This window comes from Kogia breviceps, chromosome 5 (genome assembly GCF_026419965.1).
Source record: "Kogia breviceps isolate mKogBre1 chromosome 5, mKogBre1 haplotype 1, whole genome shotgun sequence".
NCBI lineage: Eukaryota > Metazoa > Chordata > Mammalia > Artiodactyla > Physeteridae > Kogia > Kogia breviceps.
In genome coordinates, this window is record NC_081314.1 from 84049006 (window position 1) to 84068309 (window position 19304).

General features: G+C 39.5%; 1 protein-coding gene and 1 long non-coding RNA gene across 3 annotated transcripts in view; one reads left to right on the top strand and one right to left on the bottom strand.

The window, feature by feature from the left end:
* Positions 1-1472: 1472 nt before the first annotated feature.
* On the bottom strand, positions 1473-10308 carry NDUFB4 (NADH:ubiquinone oxidoreductase subunit B4). The gene is made up of 3 exons (XM_059065426.2): positions 10070-10308; positions 5321-5467; positions 1473-4101 (listed from the first exon to the last, which is right to left on the bottom strand). Exons 1-3 carry the CDS (start codon positions 10247-10249, stop codon positions 4039-4041), a joined length of 390 nt encoding a protein of 129 aa, XP_058921409.1. The 5' UTR covers positions 10250-10308; the 3' UTR covers positions 1473-4038.
* Positions 10309-10326: 18 nt separating this feature from the next.
* Positions 10327-19304, top strand: part of LOC136794262 (uncharacterized) — a 43974-nt gene continuing 34996 nt past the window's right edge. The window contains exon 1 of one of the 2 annotated variants that reach the window (XR_010840759.1): positions 10327-10439. This is a non-coding gene — a long non-coding RNA (uncharacterized lncRNA). The remainder of the gene's footprint in view (positions 10440-19304) is intronic. The other variant, XR_010840761.1, reaches the window with a different exon arrangement.

Sequence of the window (19304 nt, forward strand, 5' to 3'; positions counted from 1 at the left end):
ACTGTTCAGGCCACAGTGGTTATCAGCAGGACTCACCTCTAGCTCAGCTAGAGAAATGGCAGTAAACAAGGCAGCCAGAGAGGGAACTATCAGATGTATTACAGTCATAGTTATAGGTACGAATAGGTCCTATAATAGAAACATGATAAAATTGTTTGTTCACACAAAGGTAGAAAGTGGCACTGGAAGCTTCGAAAATTCAGAATCTTTGAATGTTTTCATAGGATTATGTTTTTACTAATTTTAAAGTACTGTTCGTATTTTTAAATCACACATATTTGATCAAGACAGTTTCTTGTTCAGATCTCTAATCTCTTCAAATACCCCATTAACGATCCTGATGATTGTAGAGATAATCAATACTCTGTATCTTCCCCAAAGTTATGAGAAGACTGTGTGCCAGGTGTGAGAAAGAAGAAAAAGAAAAATAAATCAGGGACTGGACCCAGGGGATTTTGATCAGAGCATGAATAATCTTTTTCTCCAGGCAGGATCCATAATAAAGGGTAAAAAGACATAGTACTTAAACAAATCAGCCTGTTAGAGAAGGAATATTGTTCCAGAGAGAGGAAGGGATGTCATACAAGGAAAAGGAATTATTAAGAACACTGGCTCCTCATGCATGTGCCTAAAGGGGAACTAATAGAGATAATATATTTAGCCTTTCATGAAGCTTTCGACAAGTTCAAATCTAAATGAGTCATCCTGGGATCGGCAGGGGCTGCTTTGTTCTGCACTGAGAGCTGTCTCAAAAATTGAAAATAATTTCTGGCCTGAAGTCTTACAACAGCCTGGTTACTAGTCATCCTCCAGCCTCTCCTACCCCAAGATGTTCCTCCAGGATCCAGAAGGATCTTCCAGGAGTGCAAATTCAATAAGGTTACTCCTGCTTAACACCTTCAAAGGCTCCCACTGTCATCAGGTTGAAGTCTAAATTCCTTACCTGTGATAAAGGCTTTATGATCTTGTTCCTGGTTACCTTCCTCAGTATAGAACTAACATTTTTTTGGATGCTCAGCATTTGAACCACTTTATGTCTGGGAATTCCTTACCTTACCTGCTTTAGAGCTGAACATACTACATGTTTGCTTTTTCAGTCTCCCTTGCAGCTAGAACTCACGCACATAACCTGGGCTCAGCCAATCAGATACCCTGGACTTAGGAGCAAGGGATGGGAAGATACAGCGGCCTTGAGGAACTCTTTCCAGCGGCTGTACTGGTAACAAACTTGATTTCTTGGGCCAACAGAAGCAGATTACCGGTGTGGGCTTCTGTGCCCAGTGCCCCTAGCAGCATCAGTCAGACAAATGGCAGCACTGAGTGCTCAGATGAGGTGTAATTGGTGTTCTCACCAGATCACTTCTGAGTGTGATGCCCCCACTCACCGCATCTAGAGAAAGCCCACATGCAGCAATGAAGACCTGATGCAGTCAAAAAATAATAATAATAGTAAACACTCACTGAGACCTGAATGTATGCCACTAAATATTTTATTTAATGAGTAATAACTCATTAAACAATGAGTTTAATAACAATATAAGTTTTACTAGTCTATCCATTTTAAAGATAAGGAAACACAGAATTTAAATACATTCCAGGTCACTTCACCAGTAAGTAGCAGAGCAGGGATATAAAGGTAAGGAGGGGTGGGACTGAAAGTTCCAACTCTCTAATCACATGATTGGTTCTCCAGGCAGCCAGCCCCCATCCTCAGGTGTGGCCCAAAACTCGCCTATTAATATAACAAAAGATACCTCTATCTGTTTTATCACTTAGGAAATCCCAAGGGTTTTAGAAGCTTTGTGCCAGAAACCAAGACAGAATATATATTTGTTATAAATCATAGTATAACAGGATTTCAGGATAATTTGATAACAGGATTAATTTGAAGCTATGACTATCTCCTGGCCATTTGTACCTGGGAAACAGCAAAAAGAAAAAAAAAAAGTTTTCACACTGGCAGCACTAAGTGACCTTGATTACAAGGAGCTAGGGTTGCAGCTACACAACGGGGGCAGAAAGGGATATGCCTGGCACCAAGGGGATTCACTGGCTTATCTTAGAGCTTTCATGTCCAGTGACAACTGTAAACAGGCAGTTGCTGCAACAAAGGCCTGATGATGCTAGAGTAACTAAGGTTCTGGCCTTTGGAAATGAAGGTCCTGGTGACTCAGGCAAGCAATCTAGATCTGCAAAAGTTATGGCCAAGAGAAGGGAAATCCACAGCATGGTAGGGGTAGATGAAGATTATCAGCTAGGCCTCAGACCAGTCACAACTGTGTAGACTGTAGCTTGTTCCACTAACCCTCCGGTTAAGACTGTACCTGACTACCACCCTGAATGATACACTGCAGATTAGATTCAATGTGTGCACAGATCCAAGCAGTGCATGGAGGGGATGAGGAAATAGTATACCTCTTGTGCGTGCCTCACTTCCCCTTGGCCCATCTTTTTACTCCAGTTGCTGCTGCAGCTCTCATTTGCCTGCAGGTGTGACAGGACAATACTTCACCTCAGCTGCACAGCACACCACCCACTTTCTGCCCTATGCTTCCTCCTCCATGAGATGCCAGTAAGAACCCAGTCAGCCAGTCTGAGGCATGCCCATACCTGGGAGTAAAAGGGAATTAACTGCCTGAGATAACTCTGGACCAAGAGGGAGAAGAGCTAGTACGTAAATATTCACTTTTCCCGTGTCTGGGGGTAAAATTCTGTGTCCATTCCACAGAGCTCCTCAGAAGGCCCCTATAAGAATTAAGCCCATTACCCCCAGAGGCAACGGGGCAAGAGCACAGTTTGGGCTCTGAAGATCACAGGGGCTGACACAGCAAAATAGGAGCACAAAAGGGCAAGGTGTGTTGGCTATGGCTACATTGGGGGCCACTGTTGGGTGAGAAGACAGGGAGGGTGGGGGCCATGCTGAAGAACACAGGTAAAATGGTATACAGCACTGGGTTTTCCCTCAACCTGTTTCACTCTGAGCGGTCTCCCACCTGTTCTTTCAGATGACTTCCTAACATAAACTATCTACATACAAGCTTTTCTCTCAGGCTGTGCATTTTGGGGTACTCCAGGCTCATACAAGGATCAAATGAGACAATAGTTGTGAATATGCTTTGAAAGTTAAAAGCAATATACTCATGTAAGCCAGCCCCACAGAGCATGCTGTTCTTCCTATAGCACCTGATTGTACTGTCTTCATAGATGAAATTGTCACCCTACTGTTTCAAGACTAAACTACAAAGCATGGGGTAGCTTTTATTGAGAAATACTCTGTTACTTCATTTTCATCTTTATGACCTTATGAGGTAGTAGGCATTACTATCTCCATGCCATAGATGATGAAAGGGGGGCCTGGTATTCCAAATGCTAAACTCAAGCTAAGATTCTAGCCCAGATGTGACCATTTTACCTGTTCTTCAGCATGGCCTGCACCCTCCCTGTCTTCTCACCCATAGTGGCCCCCAATGTAGCCATAGCCAACACACCTTGCCCTTTTGTGCTCCTATTTTGCTCTGTCAGCCCCTGTGATCTTTAGAGCCTAAATCAAATGCCATCTCCCTAGACAGAACTGTTTCTTCATCAGCTTGCCAACATCACTTTCCTCAATCGCTATCTTTTTTTTTTTAAACCACAAGGTTGTAACTGTTCTGCTGCATTTACCACTGGGGCTGGAGCCAGATGACAGCTTAGGTTTTAAGTAGTACCAGATACATAATAAGCACTCAAATAACAACTGTTGAATAAACAGTTGTCAGAGTGTGTACTCCTTAAGCACAGGGCCTAAGTTGTCCTGTTGACTGCTATATTCTCAGCACAATAGCACAATGCCTGGCTCATAGTAGACACTCATTTGTTGAATGACTGAATGAATGAACATGAATCTGTTTCTTCATTAAACTGTGAACTCTTACAAAGTAGGGGTTCTACAGCGTCCAGCAAATGTTTGTTGAATCAAAGTAATATTAAGAAAGAAAAACTTTTTAATGATTAATAGATTCATTTAAACAACAGTACATATAGTCATCATTGCCAGACTTAATATGAGATGTTAAATGTTCGATCCAATTTTCCTTCCCGGATAAGTTTTTCTTTCCTATCCTGTATAGACAGAAAAAAAAAAAAGTACATTAAAAACAATGCATTCTGGCACAATTCATGGTATAGCTCTGAAAAACAGGAATGAAACACTCCCAGCCTAATTACAATCCCCTATTGTCTAAAGCCTACAGAGTATGAGTGAGGAAGTAATAATCTGAAGAAATAAAGGGACGATGAGAAAACACTCCTATTGAAAAACACCTATATTTTAGTAAGTAGAATTATATTACCCCACTAAATAGCATACACTGAAAGCAAAATGTAAATACCTTCTAGGTAAGTGTGGCCTACCTTTCTGTTAAGCAACAGTTTATCAGATAATCAAAATATATACACTCCAGGAGAGTGGACTGGCCAGTTTAAGGCAGAGCTACATGGATGGGCTCCAGTGTAGATAGGAACATGAGGCCTGGGGGCTGGGGTTGGGGACCTAGTATCAGAGTGGTCTAGTGTCAAAGATTAGCTTGGCTTTCTGTGCAGTCACATACCCAGGCCTCTGATGGCAGTGAGCCCCACCACAGGCTGCTTTGGCTTTTCTGTTGTTGGAGTATTAACATATTTTAACATTAATTCACAAAATGTGGCCAACATAACTGGAATTCATGCAGAAAGGGAGCATACTAAGTGATATATGTATTCTGCTAATACTTAACCCAATAAACATCTCTTTTAAAAGCAAACAAAATAAATACAAAAATGTGCAAAGATAACATCTAAAGATTAATCAGAATAGAAAAGTTTAACTTCTGTACATCCAATGAGAAAAAAGAAATTAACTTTTGAAGTTATTTCTATATTCTCTTGCTTAATACACACAATATAATTTCCTTACCTAATCTAAAACACACCAGGAAAACAAAACAAAAATAAATAAAACACACCAGGAAAACTCTTTCATGAGCTAAGTTCAAGTCTTGATATTTAAAGTGACCAATTCATTACTTTAAATTCTAGAGTACCCATTAAATTAAATTTGAAAGACCCAGAGACAATTGTAGTTTATAAGAAGTATATTTCTATATGAGTTGAAACAATAAAGCAATAAAACTAAACATATAATTGAAACTTCCTGTTTTAACTCAGTTGGAAAGGAATAAAGATAAAAGAGGAACTGAAGGAAGAGTAGAAAGACAAGATGGGAATTATCAAGAGGGAGAGCTGCAGCCGGCACAGAGGGAACCTATCACACAGATACCAAACACAAGGTCCTAATACTTACTCTGTCGGTTTTGAAAACATAATACCAGAAGAGGAGGGGCCCAATTCCAAACAGAGCTCCTAAAAGTGAGGTCTTGGGAGTAGGTCTGAAATTGGGATAGATATTTGCTGATCTTGCATAGGTCCAACGAATCAAGGCAGGATCTTCCTAAAATGAATGAAAACAAAAGATACAGGAAATTAAGTTCTACACTAAGAAACAATCTCATCAGGACTTTTGTGGAGAAGCACGAGATGCCCTTTGTTCTCTTCTGCAGTTAAGGGTATACCCCAAATATTCCTAAATAGCTTCAAAGAAGATCTTTCATTTCCAGTATTTGTTGAATAATTCTCTGATGATCCTATTCAGAATTTAAAAGACTCATATCATCCTTCAGCTTCCTATTTATTTAAGACTTAAGAATCCTAATCATTTTAAGCTGTCAGAGAAGGCACTTTTTTTTTAATCATTTTTTTCTATTCTTTTCTGGATTGTTTTTGGCTTCTCTGTCTTTCTTGAAGTATGATGAACAGAACCACACAGTACTTCCAATGAGGACAAACAGATTTCATATGCTCTCACACTGTGAACTTTGTTTCCAGGACCTTTTCTAATGCTATGCCCACACTGGTCTTTCCAGGCTACAAATAAACTGCAGGAAGAGGAAGACAGATGTAGGCTAACTCTGAACTTTACATTTTTTAAGCTGACTTGGCTGGTATTTTAAGAGCAAAATTAGTACATTTCACATTATTAAAATAGTTTTTTGAAAGGACAAGTTTGTTAAAGAAAAATAATCAGATTGTCTTGGTTAAGAAAAAAAGTAACTGTCAATTTTAATATATTTATAGTAGAATAACTATGTAAAAATAGCAAATCTACCCCAAATACGTAATTAAATTTAATTAGCTAAATACCCTAATGATTTTACAAAATTATTTGCTCCAGTTAACTGATAGATAAAAATAAGTAAATGGGGCTTCCCTGGTGGCGCAGTGGTTGAGAGTTCGCCTGCTGATGCAGGGGACGCGGGTTTGTGCCCCTTCCAGGAAGACCCCCACATGCCACGGAGCAGCTGGGCCCGTGAGCCATGGCCGCTGAGCCTGCGCGTTCGGAGCCTGTGCTCCGCAACGGCGAGAGGCCACAACAGTTAGAGGCCCGCTTACTGGGGAAAAAAAAAAAAAAAAAAAGCAAATGAAATCAGCTTTAATACTAAGCTGTGAGGAGAACATTCAAGGTCTTAACCAACGCCAAGAAGTCATGATTGGTAGGACATAAATAATTAAACTGGATCTTTCACAGTAACATTTTAAATCAAACTGTTTGTCAAACTCTTTGCAGAGACAGTAAAGAAGGTGAAGACACAAGATACAGGTTCAAGGGGACATTTGAGCTCTATACCTGAAAGGATAAATATATCTATCTATTCTTGTATCTATCCCTTCCTGCTATTAATGCATTTGAATGACTCTCTCATGCCAGAATTCTCTACCAGTCACCTCTCTACACGTAATATCTGCCAGATCTGTCTTCCAGAAACAGACATTTCATTTCATAAAAATACCAACAGCTCCATGACCATAGTTCATTGAACGAGGTACTATTGTTGAAAGAGGTTCCAAAACACCTGCTGTGGGAGACAGTTCTCCTTCTTTGACACCACTCCACTTCCAAAGGACTATCAGCAGCATGTGACATGGTGAACACCACTTCTTTTATTTTTTAAAAAAATTTATTTATTTTATTTATTTATGTTTGGCTGTGTTGGGTCTTTGTTGCTGCGCGCGGGTGCGGGCTTTCTCTAGTTGCGGCAAGTGGAGGCTACTCTTGGTTGCAGTGTGTGGGCTTCTCACTGCGGTGGTTTCTCTTGTTGCGGAGCATGGGTTCTAGGCGCGTGGGCCTCAGTAGTTACGGCGCATGGGCTCAGTAGTTGTGGCGCACGGGCTTAGTTGCTCTGTGGCATGTGGGATCTTCCTAGACCAGGGCTCGAACCCGTGTCCCCTGCGTTGGCAGGCAGGTTCTCAACCACTGCGTCACCAGGGAAACCTATGAACACCACTTCTTGAAATCATTTCTTCACCTGGCTTCAAGGGCACACACCAGCTTGGCATTCCTCCTAACTCTCTGGCCATTCCCTCTTAGTCTCCTTCGCTCTCTTCCTCCTTATCTCCCCAGTCTCTTAATATAGACCTCAGACCTTGTGGGTCTTTCCTATCTACATTCACTCCCTTGATAATCTCTAGTCACATGGTTTTAAATATCCACCTATAGGTTGATGACTCCCCAAAACTATGCCTCCAGCCCTAGACCTCTACCCTGAACTGCAGACATATCTCATTCCCTGCTCAATGCTGACATATTGTCTAATTGGCAAATGTGATGCCAAACATGATGTATTCCAAACTGATTTGCCAATATGCCATTCCACCTTCATCCCTGATCCTTTCACACTCTTCCCTATCTTGGTAAAAGGCAACTTCATTCTTCACTTCAGTCAAAAACCTTGGAGTTATCCTTGAGTCCTCTCTTTCTCTTACACTACATATCCAATCTGCCAGCTAACCTGATTGGCTCTACTTTCAATACATAACCAGAACGGACAACTTCTTACCAACTCCACTGCCACCACCCTTGTAGCCACCATCAACTAAGAAATTAGATTACTGCAAAAGGCTCCTAACTAGTCTCCCTGCTCCTGCTTTTGCTCCTCCATAGTCTCTTTTCTACTAAGCAGCCAGAGATGTTGTTAAAATGTAAGTCCTGATTATGGGACACTGGACTCAGAAAAGTTCTTTCAATGGCCTATGAGGCTTGGTGTGATCTAGTCCCAGGTAACTTTCTTACTCAGCTCATCATTTCCTACTCTGCCCTCATCTTTCTCCATGTTAGTCACAATGGTCTCTTCAGTATTTTGGGGATTAACCAGGCACACTCCTGTCAAAGGACCCTCATATTTGATGTCCCCTCTGACTAAAATGCTACTTTCCCAGAGAGTGGAATGGCTAGCTCCCTCCCCTCACTTCTCTGAGATCTTCAATGTCACCTTCCAAGTGAGGCCTTTCCTGTGCCTTTCTAAAACTGCAGCTGCTTTCCCTCTCTACTATATACACACATTCCTAATCCCCTTCCTTGCTTTATTTTTCTTCTTATCACTTCCCATTACCTAATATACTAAATGATTTAATTTTTTAACTTATTACTTATCTCCCCCCTGGAAAGAAAGCTTTATGAGGACAGGAGTCTTTGCTTTTGCCTGCTTTGTTCTCCACTGTTACCACAGTATCTAAAAGAGGACCTGGTACATAACAGACCCTGAGCAATTATTTATTCACTAAATCAATCATTCTTAGACATTAGGCAAAGAATTTCCATGTATTGCTCAATATATAATTGTCAGGCCCTCATTTACTTAACAGAACAACCAGTGAGGCTGGTGTAAAACCTGTTTTACACAGCAAAACTATAACTGCCCTGGGTCACAGAACTGGAAAAAAGAAAATCTGGAGTTTAAACCTCAGCTCTGTCTGACTCAAAGTCTCTATTTTTTTTTAACTACATCTTACTACCTAGCACATCAAACCCAATCGTGTGAGTATGTATACAATCAATGTCTCTGTTCTCACCTTCTCCCAAGTAAATGAGGTTCTGGATGAAGACAATATAGCCAAATGGTTAAGAGATGCTTTGGGTTACACAGACTACAGTTCAAATTCTGCTCTATCACTTGCTAACGTATATCACTCTATGACATACTTGTCCTTCCCATGTAGTCTTTCTCATCTGTAAAATGGGGATAGTAATAGAGCTTAACTCTTTGAAGAGCTGTGATATTTGAATATCATTCAGAAAGAGTTTCAATAGTGCCTGGCACACTGTAAATTTCTTTCAATTCTCACAACTTCCTAAAATTCCTACAGAACACCAATGCAACTGTTGGGAAAAGTCTTTTTTCTTTTTTAATCTAAAAGCACACTTCTTAAATAATAATAACTATTAGTTTACTGGGCATGTATTATGTGCCGGGAATGTTATACAGACTATCTCATTTAACCTCACAACGATTCTATAAAGAATGTACTACCATTTCCATATATGAAAATTAGAAAACTAAGGTTCAGAAGGCTTAGGGATATTGCACAAAGTCATACAGTTTGCTAGTACATAGTGCCTTGGCGTTTGACTCCAAAGCCCAAAGCTTCAGCAAGCTGTAGGGTGTTTGGGTCTTTAAAAGATATAAACCGAAAAATCACTATATTTCCTTCAGAAGAGAGCAGTATTGCTATAAATGTGAACTGAAAAGTGGAAAACATCTTTAAAAAAAATACACACACACACCCCTATATTTCCTGAACACTCATCACAAGCCATCGTGCTGGCTGGTCACGTGCCTTATTTCATTTAATCCTCCTAACAGCCTCATAAGATAGGAAATACTATATTATCCCCGTTTTTCAGACAGGAAAACCGAGGCTAAGCAGCAGAGCTGAACAACTTTTTCAAAATCACTCAGGCGGGAAGTGATCAAGCCGAGACTCAAACCCAGCACGGTGTGAATCCAGAGCTCTTGATCACCGAGCTCTCTGCCCAAGGTCAAAGGGCTAATGAACTGGCCTGCTCTCTGGGCCTGGAAGAGGATCCATGTCTAAAATACTCTTCGGGAACGGTGACCGCTCCGCGGCGTGATCCCCCTTGTCAGGTCTGAACTGCCCAGCCCGACGGGACCGTCCCGACTCTGGCCCCTCGATTCCCACCCGCTGGCCCCTCACTCACGATGACCCCATGACGGCTGGGGTCGTTGTACTGAAGCAGGTACTCCCGTTTAAGCCGGGATCTTATGGCCAAACGCTCGGCTTGTGCCTTCCGAGTTTCCGGAGATATGTCGTATTCAGCTGGGTCGAGGGTAGTGGGCAGGGTCGCCAGGCGCGACGGCTTGTACTTGGGGAACGACATCTTGGCGACCCGGCACACAATTGCGCCTGCGCGGTCCGAGGCCCGCCCTCTTCAGTCTGACCTTCGGCCTGAGTCAGTGCGCCTGCGCGTTAGGCAGAGGCTGAAGATGGAGTTTAGCAAGAAGTTAAGCCTCTTTCCTCAACCTTCCTCACGGTCCTGGCCCCCTAGTGGCGACCTGCGCAGGCTCAAGGTACTTTCCTCGCCTTCCCCAGCCCCCCTCTCCTTCCCCTACCCTCCTCCAAATCTAACGCTTGTTGCTCCGTCCTAGCAGCCTTATCTCTACTGACATACAGAGCTTATTATGTGAAGTTGAACTGGCAGAGACTGAAAATGGGATTGACTGTGGAATTCTGATTCAGTGTGGGTTCATCTCTGTGACTTGAGACATGTCACTTAACTTCTCGGAGTTTCCTCTTCCTTATCCTGGAGATAATGACCCCTATTCTATCCACGTAGCAAAACTGTTGTGAGGATTAAAATAAATAATTAATAGATGCCAACATACTTTGCAAAGCACAATTTCTCTTCCAAGAAAAGGAAAATTAGCTTTTCTGTGCGTTACCATATTAGATCCATACAACCTTAGCAGAAGAGTATTTTTCATTGGCATGAAATAATGTTTAATAGGAGAATGATGTTAGAAGTGTTCCCTGCCTGACTATAGGTCAGAAAAAAATGGTATTGAATAAACCTTGCAAAGAAACAATATCTTAGTTAAAATACTAAAACCTCTTATGTAAAATCCCTGGCACTCTTCAGGTGCTAAGAATAAAAAACATCCTTAGAGATATGAAAATAAGCATAAGGGCATTGTGTCTTGCTGCAAAAGATAATTTGGGGAAACAAGGAATGTAACCTAAAAGGAAACCTTCTCCACCCCTACTGTCCTTCTCCTTTCCCCACTATCACCACAGAAAAAGGGCAACTTCAAATTGTATGGCAGGGTCTTTGGGTACCAGTCAGACACTCCTTAGGGGAAAACATGTAAACAGTATTTCCATAACTCAGACAGGGAATGCTGGATCAGCTTGGGTGAAGCATCTGGGGACATGTAGGTACGTTGGGAAATGGTTACTAGGCAGAGAAGGGACGTAGAAAGTATTGGCACTTGAAGTGATGAGGAGCAGCACTGCTGTCAGATTTACTCAACATTTTAATACTGTTTTAAAATATTTATTAAGCATCGCCGCATGAAGCACACTTCACACTAGTCAGTCAATCTTCTAGGCTCAGTGGGGGAAACAACAGAAGAAATGAAGGACAAGATGTTTGTCTCTGAGAAGCTGACAATCAGGCAGTACGGAAAGAACAGACAGAATATGATAATATTTGCAAAGCAGTTTAATGATCAAATGAATATAGAGCAAAGTGGGCTCAGGAGAATGCAGGCTGAGGGAATATAGAAAAAAGAAACTTGAGACAAATCACTCACACTCCATTTTAAAGGAGTGGGGGGGAAAAAGTTCTGTTTTTTTCTGAGGTATTTAAACATATTAAAAAATAAAATGAAAAGCAGGAGCAGTTTGAAAATTCTAAAGACGACATTGATAGTTTCAAAAACCTTTTTTTAATAAATTAGACACTGATCTAGGAAGAAGGTCATGTTAAAAAAAAAAAGAAGAGAAAAAAGAAAGGAGTACATTGAGTACAAGCCAACCGACAAAGTTTTTAAAAAAAGACTTTAAGAGAGAGAGAGACAGAGAGAAGAAACTTCATCATTTCGTTTTGGATGGGTTAAGGGGATTATCTCCACATTTGCTTTTTTCTTTAAAATGAAGTCATTTATTTATTTATTTATGGCTGCGTTGAGTCTTCGTTGCTGTGCACGCAGGTTTTTGTCTGGTTTTGCGGCAAGTGGGGGCTACTCTTTGTTGCGGTGCATGCGCTTCTCATTGTGGTGGCTTCTCGTGTTGCAGAGCATGGACTCTAGGCGCGCAGGTCTCAGTAGTTGTGGCACGTGGTCTCAGTAGTTGTGGCTCGCGGGCTCTAGAGCGCAGGCTCAGTAGTTGTGGCTCGTGGGCTTAGTTGCTCCACGGCATGTGGGATCTTCCCTGACCAGGGCTCGAACCCGTGTCCCCTGCGTTGGCAGGCGGACTCTTAACCACTGTGCCACCAGGTAAGTTCCTCCACATTTGCTTAATTATCATAAGGATCCCTTCAGATAACTTTTAAAAATATGAAGTCCTAGGTTTTGTTCTGCTCTTGTAGATTCAGAATTGGTCTTCATGGGAACCCAGGAGTCTGTATTTTTTACAATTTCTTGAAGGGATTCTTACAATATTACATGTTTGGGGAACATAGAGATGAATATAAGAGGTCTTACTTTTCCCAGAAAAGGCCATCTTAGAATGAATCTATTTAAGATGGAGACCTAGATTCTATAGTGAAAGAAAAAGACTTGATTGGGACTTTAGCTTGAAACGGTGCAACCAATAAATTATGAAAATGAATTTATCTTGTATTTAATACATTTTAGGTCACAATTACAACTGTGTGCTAATTCTGATAAATCAGGTGTTAATTTGTGGGGACATTATTTTTATGTAGCTCATTATGCTTCATTGCATTTGATTTTTTGCAGCAGGGTCATATTTGCAAAAGTGCTTGGAAGGCTTTGTCCAGTTTTCCCAAGGCTCTCTTAATCCTCTGAAACCAGATTATTTCCTTTTGAAGCACTGATGTTATTATCATTCTTACTCATTTTTCTCTTTTTCATTTGTTACCTGGTCCAGCTGTAAGATCCCCCTGTATTAATAACTTTGCATGTGGATCTAGCAGTTCACCAACATCACTTTCATCAATTTCATGAAATTCCACATCTTTTGCAAGATTTGCAATAGATTTCTATTGCATTTGAGAACTGGATATTTCCAAATGGATGACCAAGACTTTGATGGGGTGAATGTAGGCACTAGGGTTAGCAGATGGAATAATTTCAGTGAGCAGCAGTTTCACAGGTGGTCATATCATCAATGTATATTTTATGTTTTGAAGATTTTTACTTCTCTAAGAAATCTCCTAATAGAATTTATCAGAATTTATTGGATTACAGGGACTAAATACATGTATCTGTACTTGGTCAGAAGAGGGGTCATGAAGTGGTGAAGTGTAGAAGGAGAGAAGTGCATATATGCAGTGGTGGTTAAGCTATATAAATGGGGCAGGGTTTCAGGGAACAGAAGATGGACAGGTGAATACAGAAACTGTAAGAAGCAGATAAGTTCCAGCTTGCAACAATATGAAGAACATTCCTTCTCTTAATTGAGTAGGATCATATGTATATTTGGTAATAAACTCTTCACTTTGGGTTGAAAATAAACCCAATACCCAGAGATTTAATTAATCAGTGATTAACAGCAGTTGCCGTTTAGTGAGTATTCTCTATTACTATTATTTTTTAAAATCTTGTCCTAACACTGAATGTTAGCAAAGGATATACTCTCAAGCTAATGAAAGGTCCCCTCTTTACAGGAGCCCTCTCCACTACCCTGGTAAGGACCCTAAAAATGTGTTCGCATGGTCATTCTGTTTTTGTAAAATTAGAAAATGTAAGCTTTTGAATCACAATTGCCTAAGACTGCTGTGTCTCTCCTCTCTGACTTCCCCCTTCTATCACATTTTTCTCCTGTTGGGTGGTATTGCGGTGGCCTTAGATATTTGAGGGATCTTACTAACAAATTTGGGGTTTAGTAAGATATATTTATTTGATTCACATCTATGCCAGGTGGAGTTAAGTTACTGTTAGCCATCCAGGTACAGGATGGCTTCCAGGGATACTGCCATCACATAGTGTGCCATGAAGGTTTAGGATCAGAGTTTGTATTGTGATATAAACTTGTCCTGTGAAGCCTGGCCCTGCACATAATGAGTAGAGGAAGAGAACAAGGTTTGAAATAAACAGAACTAGAAGCTAATTTGTAAAATGTTCTTCTAGTCATCATTGACTCTTTTTTTCTCAAAGATTATTTCTCCCCTCCTTCTCCCCCAAATTATATAAACTTCAAATCCCATCAAACCTGGATCTTCCTGTTTGTCAGTCTTGTTAAGGCTGCAAGGAAGAGACTCAGGAGTGCTTTGTGAATTAATTTATTTGCAAGGAGATCCAGGAACATGGGAGTAGCAAGAAAAGTCATCTCTTGTTTCGCATAGCTACCCAGGGAACTTGTCTTCCAAAATTGAAACGAACAGCAGTTCCAAGGGAGAATAAGAAAAATACTCCAGAGTTTTCAGATTCTCACCTAAGATCACGTATCCCACTTTCCCTTTGTTTATTACCTAGTGTTAACTCTTCCTTTAAAAAAGGGTATTGAGTCAGTTTGACACTATTCAATATAGATTGCCCCGAAGCACTACATGGGAGGTTGGCTTTCATTGTATCCAACTCATCTGTGGCTCTTTGACTTGGGCACTGTCCAAATTAGTCATGAATAAGATTACACAACTGTTTTTCTGTATCCCTAACAGATACACCTAGGTCAAAGAAGCTTATCTTATTTGGAAAAGACTCACATAGAACTACTATCTTCAGAAGCAGATTGTATCCAGAAGACACTTTGAGACTACACAGCCTCTTACAAACATACATCACTTTCTACTTGTTTCTACCATAGCTTTTTAATAAGTCTTGATATTTCATGGGGCAGATCTCTCCGTTTTATTATAGTTCACAATTGTCTTAGCAACTTTTTTTCCTTTTCTCTTTCAGAAGAATTTTAGTATTAAGCTATCAAGTTCCATGAAAAAAAAAATAATCCATTGGGATTTTTATTGGAATTGCACTAAAGTTATAGCTTGACCTGAGAACAAACATCCTTATAATATTGTATCTTCCCATTCATAAGTTAGGTCTTTTATTTCCTTCAATCATGTTTTGTGACTTTCTCTATAAAGAATTCTGGCCTCTTCTTTTAGATTAATTCCTGCTACATTATAGATTTCATTGCTATTGTTAATTGTTTATTTTTCCTATTATATTTTCTAAATGGTTATTGCTGGTATATGGTAATATTATTGATGTGATGTTGGTATGCTGATCTTGGAACCAGTACCCTTATTGGACTTTTTACCAGTCCTATTAGCTTTTCTATATATTCTTTTCAATTGTTCTGTGTAGTCAGTCATATCTTGTGAAAATAGCAGTCTTGCCTTTTCTGTTCCAAGTTTTATACTTCTTTTTTTCTCTCTTATTGCATTAGCTAGGATCTCCAGGACAATATAATAGTAAAATCCTATCTTGTTCCCAGCTCTAATAGGAAATCTTCTGTTAGTTCACCATTAAATATGTTTGCTGTGGGGTTGGTAGAAGCGCTCTATCAGGTTAATAAAATTCCCTTTTATTTCTTGCCAAAAGTTCTTTAAAATAATGAATGATTGTTTAATTGATCAAATGCTATTTCCACATTTCTTGATCTATATGTATTTTCTCTGTTAATCTGTTAAAAAAGACAGAGAACCTTGGTAGGTTTTTCTGATGTGGTGTCATTTTGCATTCTGGAAGTAACTCTACTTCACGGTCATGTGTTTTTCAATATATTGATGAATTAAATTTATGAGCATTTTTTATAGAATTTTACCATTTATGTTCACAAATGAATTGGCTCTTCTTATTTTGTTCTTATGTACTTTTGGTAATATATTTAAACGAAATGAGTTGGATAGATTTCCTTCTTTGTTTTTGTTTTAACTCTCCAAAACAGTTTGTACAAGACAGGAACTATAATTCTTGAAAGCTTAGTAAATTATCTAATAAAACTGTCTGAGTCTTCTATATTTTTTCAAGAGACACTTTTGGCTATCAATTCAATTTCTGTAATGATTGTTGGTTTGTTCAGATTTTCTTCTGGATTCATTTATTGTAATTTACATTTTCTCAAATATCTTTCCTTAAACTTATTGCCATAGAGTTTCTCATCTTATGATCTTTTCAGTCTCCATTGTCTTTTATAATTATGATCCTCTTTTTGCTTCTATTACTGTTTATTTATTGCTCCTTGTTTTTCTTCCTCAATACTGCTAGAGTTCTGTCTACCTTGTCTTTTCAAGAACCTATTTTTAATTTTTAAAATTATCTCTAATCAGTAATTTTTCTTCATACTTTTTTCTTCTATTTTTCTTGAGAGTACTCCAATGTTCTTCTTCCAGCTTCTTAAGCAAAATGCTTATCTCATTTATTTTTGTTTATATGTGTTTTATAATTTTTATGCATGTAATTCTGTACATTTTCATTTTAGCTACATCTCCACAAGTTTTTATTAGTATTTTCATTGTCATGTAGCTCTGAGTATTTCATAATTTCCATTATGTTTTTTTCCTCAACCCATTAGTTATTTAGAAATGCAAAAGATGTTTTGTTTTGTCTATCTTTTTAATGTTAATTTCTAGTTTAACTGCATTATTATCAGAGAACTTTGTATAATATTAGCCCTTTGGGACTTCATATGTGATGAGTTTTTTGTTCAGTTTGTTTTGTTTTTAACACACATCAGAAATGTAACCTACATATAGAAAAATGCATTAATCATACATATGCTGTTCAATGAGTTATTACAAAGTGAACACACCCTTGTAATCACACAGTCATTTTTTAAGTGATTTTTTAAAATTTATTTATTATTTATTTATTTATTTTTGGCTGGGTTGGGTCTTCATTGCTGCGCACGGGCTTTCTCTAGTTGCAGTGAGCAGGGGCTACTCTTTGAAGCAGTGCGTGGGCTTCTCACTGCAGTGGCATCTCTCGTTGCGGAGCACGGGCTTCAGTAGTTGTGGCTCGCGGGCTCTAGAGCACAGGCTTAGTAGTTGTGGCACACAGGCTTAGTTGCTCTGCGGCATGTGGGATCTTCCCGGACTAGGGATCAAACCTGTGTCCCCTGCATTGGCAGGCGGATTCCTAACCACGGCGCCACCAGGCAAGACCCACAAATAGTCATTTTTAAATTGAAGTATAGTTGTTGTACAATATTATATAAGCTACAGGTGTAGAGTATAGTGATTCACAATTTTTAAAGGTTATATTCCATTTATTTTAAAGGTTATATTCCATTTATAAAGGTTATTATAAAATATTGGCTATATTCCCTGTGTATACATAGTCATTTTTATAATAGTTCCATGTGAGCTTTAAAAGAATGTACATTCTATATTCATTGAGTGCAAGGTTAGATCAAGCTTGTTAATTGTGTGCTTTAGATCTCTCATATCGTTATTCATCTTTGTCTACTTGGTCTATTTCTAACATAGAGTTGTGTTATAATCTTGCAATGCCATTGTGGTTTGTTCATTTCTCCTTGAGCAAAATTAGAATACACAGGGTGAATTGAAGGTGATATGAAAACATTTTAATGTGCATGCATCTGTGAATTGTTTTTACCATGAAGACAAAGCAGTTCATACATAGTGGTTCACTCACTCCATCCACTTATTGAGCTGTATACAAACCAACCAGGAAAAAAGAAAGACTTCTGCTTAAAATATACAGTACACTTAGAAACACATCTGTCATATAGACCTAAACAAAAGCTTATGAATATTACATTTTGCATTCTTCTTCTTCAGAGACAGTCTTTTCATCCTAGTCATATATCTGTTCTTACTACTAAAGTCACTTACACAAGGACATATTTGTACTTGAAAGGAACAATAAGTTTCCTACAAAGTGTAAGGTGACATTTTCTTGCAAGTTGTCAATTTAACATAAAAGAGGGTTAATACTCTTAGCTGAGGCTATGTCATGCTTTCTTCTTGGGATGAAGTTCTGCCCTACCATCATCTTTTGCTTGGGAAAGGCAATAACCTCCTAGTTGGTTTTCTTATATATGTGCACACTTGCCACCCTTCCATTTTTTTTCCCACACAGCAGCCAGAGTGACCTTTTAAAATATCTGTTATCCTATCTCTCCTAATTAAAGTCTTGCATAACTTCAAGATCCAGTGAGGTCTGCTCCCTACCTCTTCAGCTACACTTGGCTCCATGCTTCCCCATCATTGTCTGCACTCCAGCCACACTGGCTTCTCTTCAGTTCTTTCCTTCCACAGGGCCTTTGCACATACTTTTCACTCTGCCTTAAACATTATACTCTACACTCCTATTCATCCTTCAGAACTCACTCAATTCTATATTCACGTAACTAACCAACAAGGTCAAATTCTCCTATGAGCTTTCATAGCACTATAGACCTCTCCTTTACAGCACTAACTACAATCCTAACTTTACATTTTGTATTGTTTAGTTAATCCCTGTCTCTCCTCACCCCCCACATAAGAATGTAGGCTCTTTGAAGACCAGGACTACATCAGGCTTTGCTCAGCCTCCATCCCAACACTAGCACAGTGCCTGGCACATAATAGCAGTGATGAATGAATAAATGACCGGTTGTCTTTCTTCACTTCAAAGAGAATATATTAACCAAACATGCCTACACCCTTCTTGCTGCCTCTGCTTTCATCCCATCCTCACTTCCACCCCATACGCCATACTCATCACCTCTCCCATTTGTGCCCCCAACCCCAAATTAAAACTTCAAGTAAAAAACCATTGTCCAGTAATGTGGACTTTTACTGAAGATTTTGTGTAGTTACAGAGGAGGGGGTACATCACAAAGCAAAATGCCCTAACAATGCCCTTTTAACATCTCTGCTTTTCCCCCTAGTTCTTATTTCTACAATAGCTTGGAGGTGTCTCATCCCTCTTCTGCCCCCTGCCAAGTTGGCTCTGGGAGCCCCTCTAGCCAAGCTACCTCATCCTCTACCTGCCTCTGAGGCTTTGCTCAGCAAAACAAAGCACAGCCATAGACTGAGCCACAACTCCTGGGGGCCTTGTTTTATAGGGCCTCTTGCATTTTTAAAAAATTTGGAACAGAAAACGTTGCCCCTTTTTTCACTTTTTCCTTTGCTTGATGATATTATTCCCTCCATCAATGCCACTCTATGCCCTCCCTGCTGTCTGTGGCTGACTGAAATATTATATCCATCAAAGTCTACTTCAGATGTCCAATTTTCTGGAAACCTTTCCATAAAACATCCAAGTAGAGGTGATTTTTCTCTTCCTTAAGTATGTTTA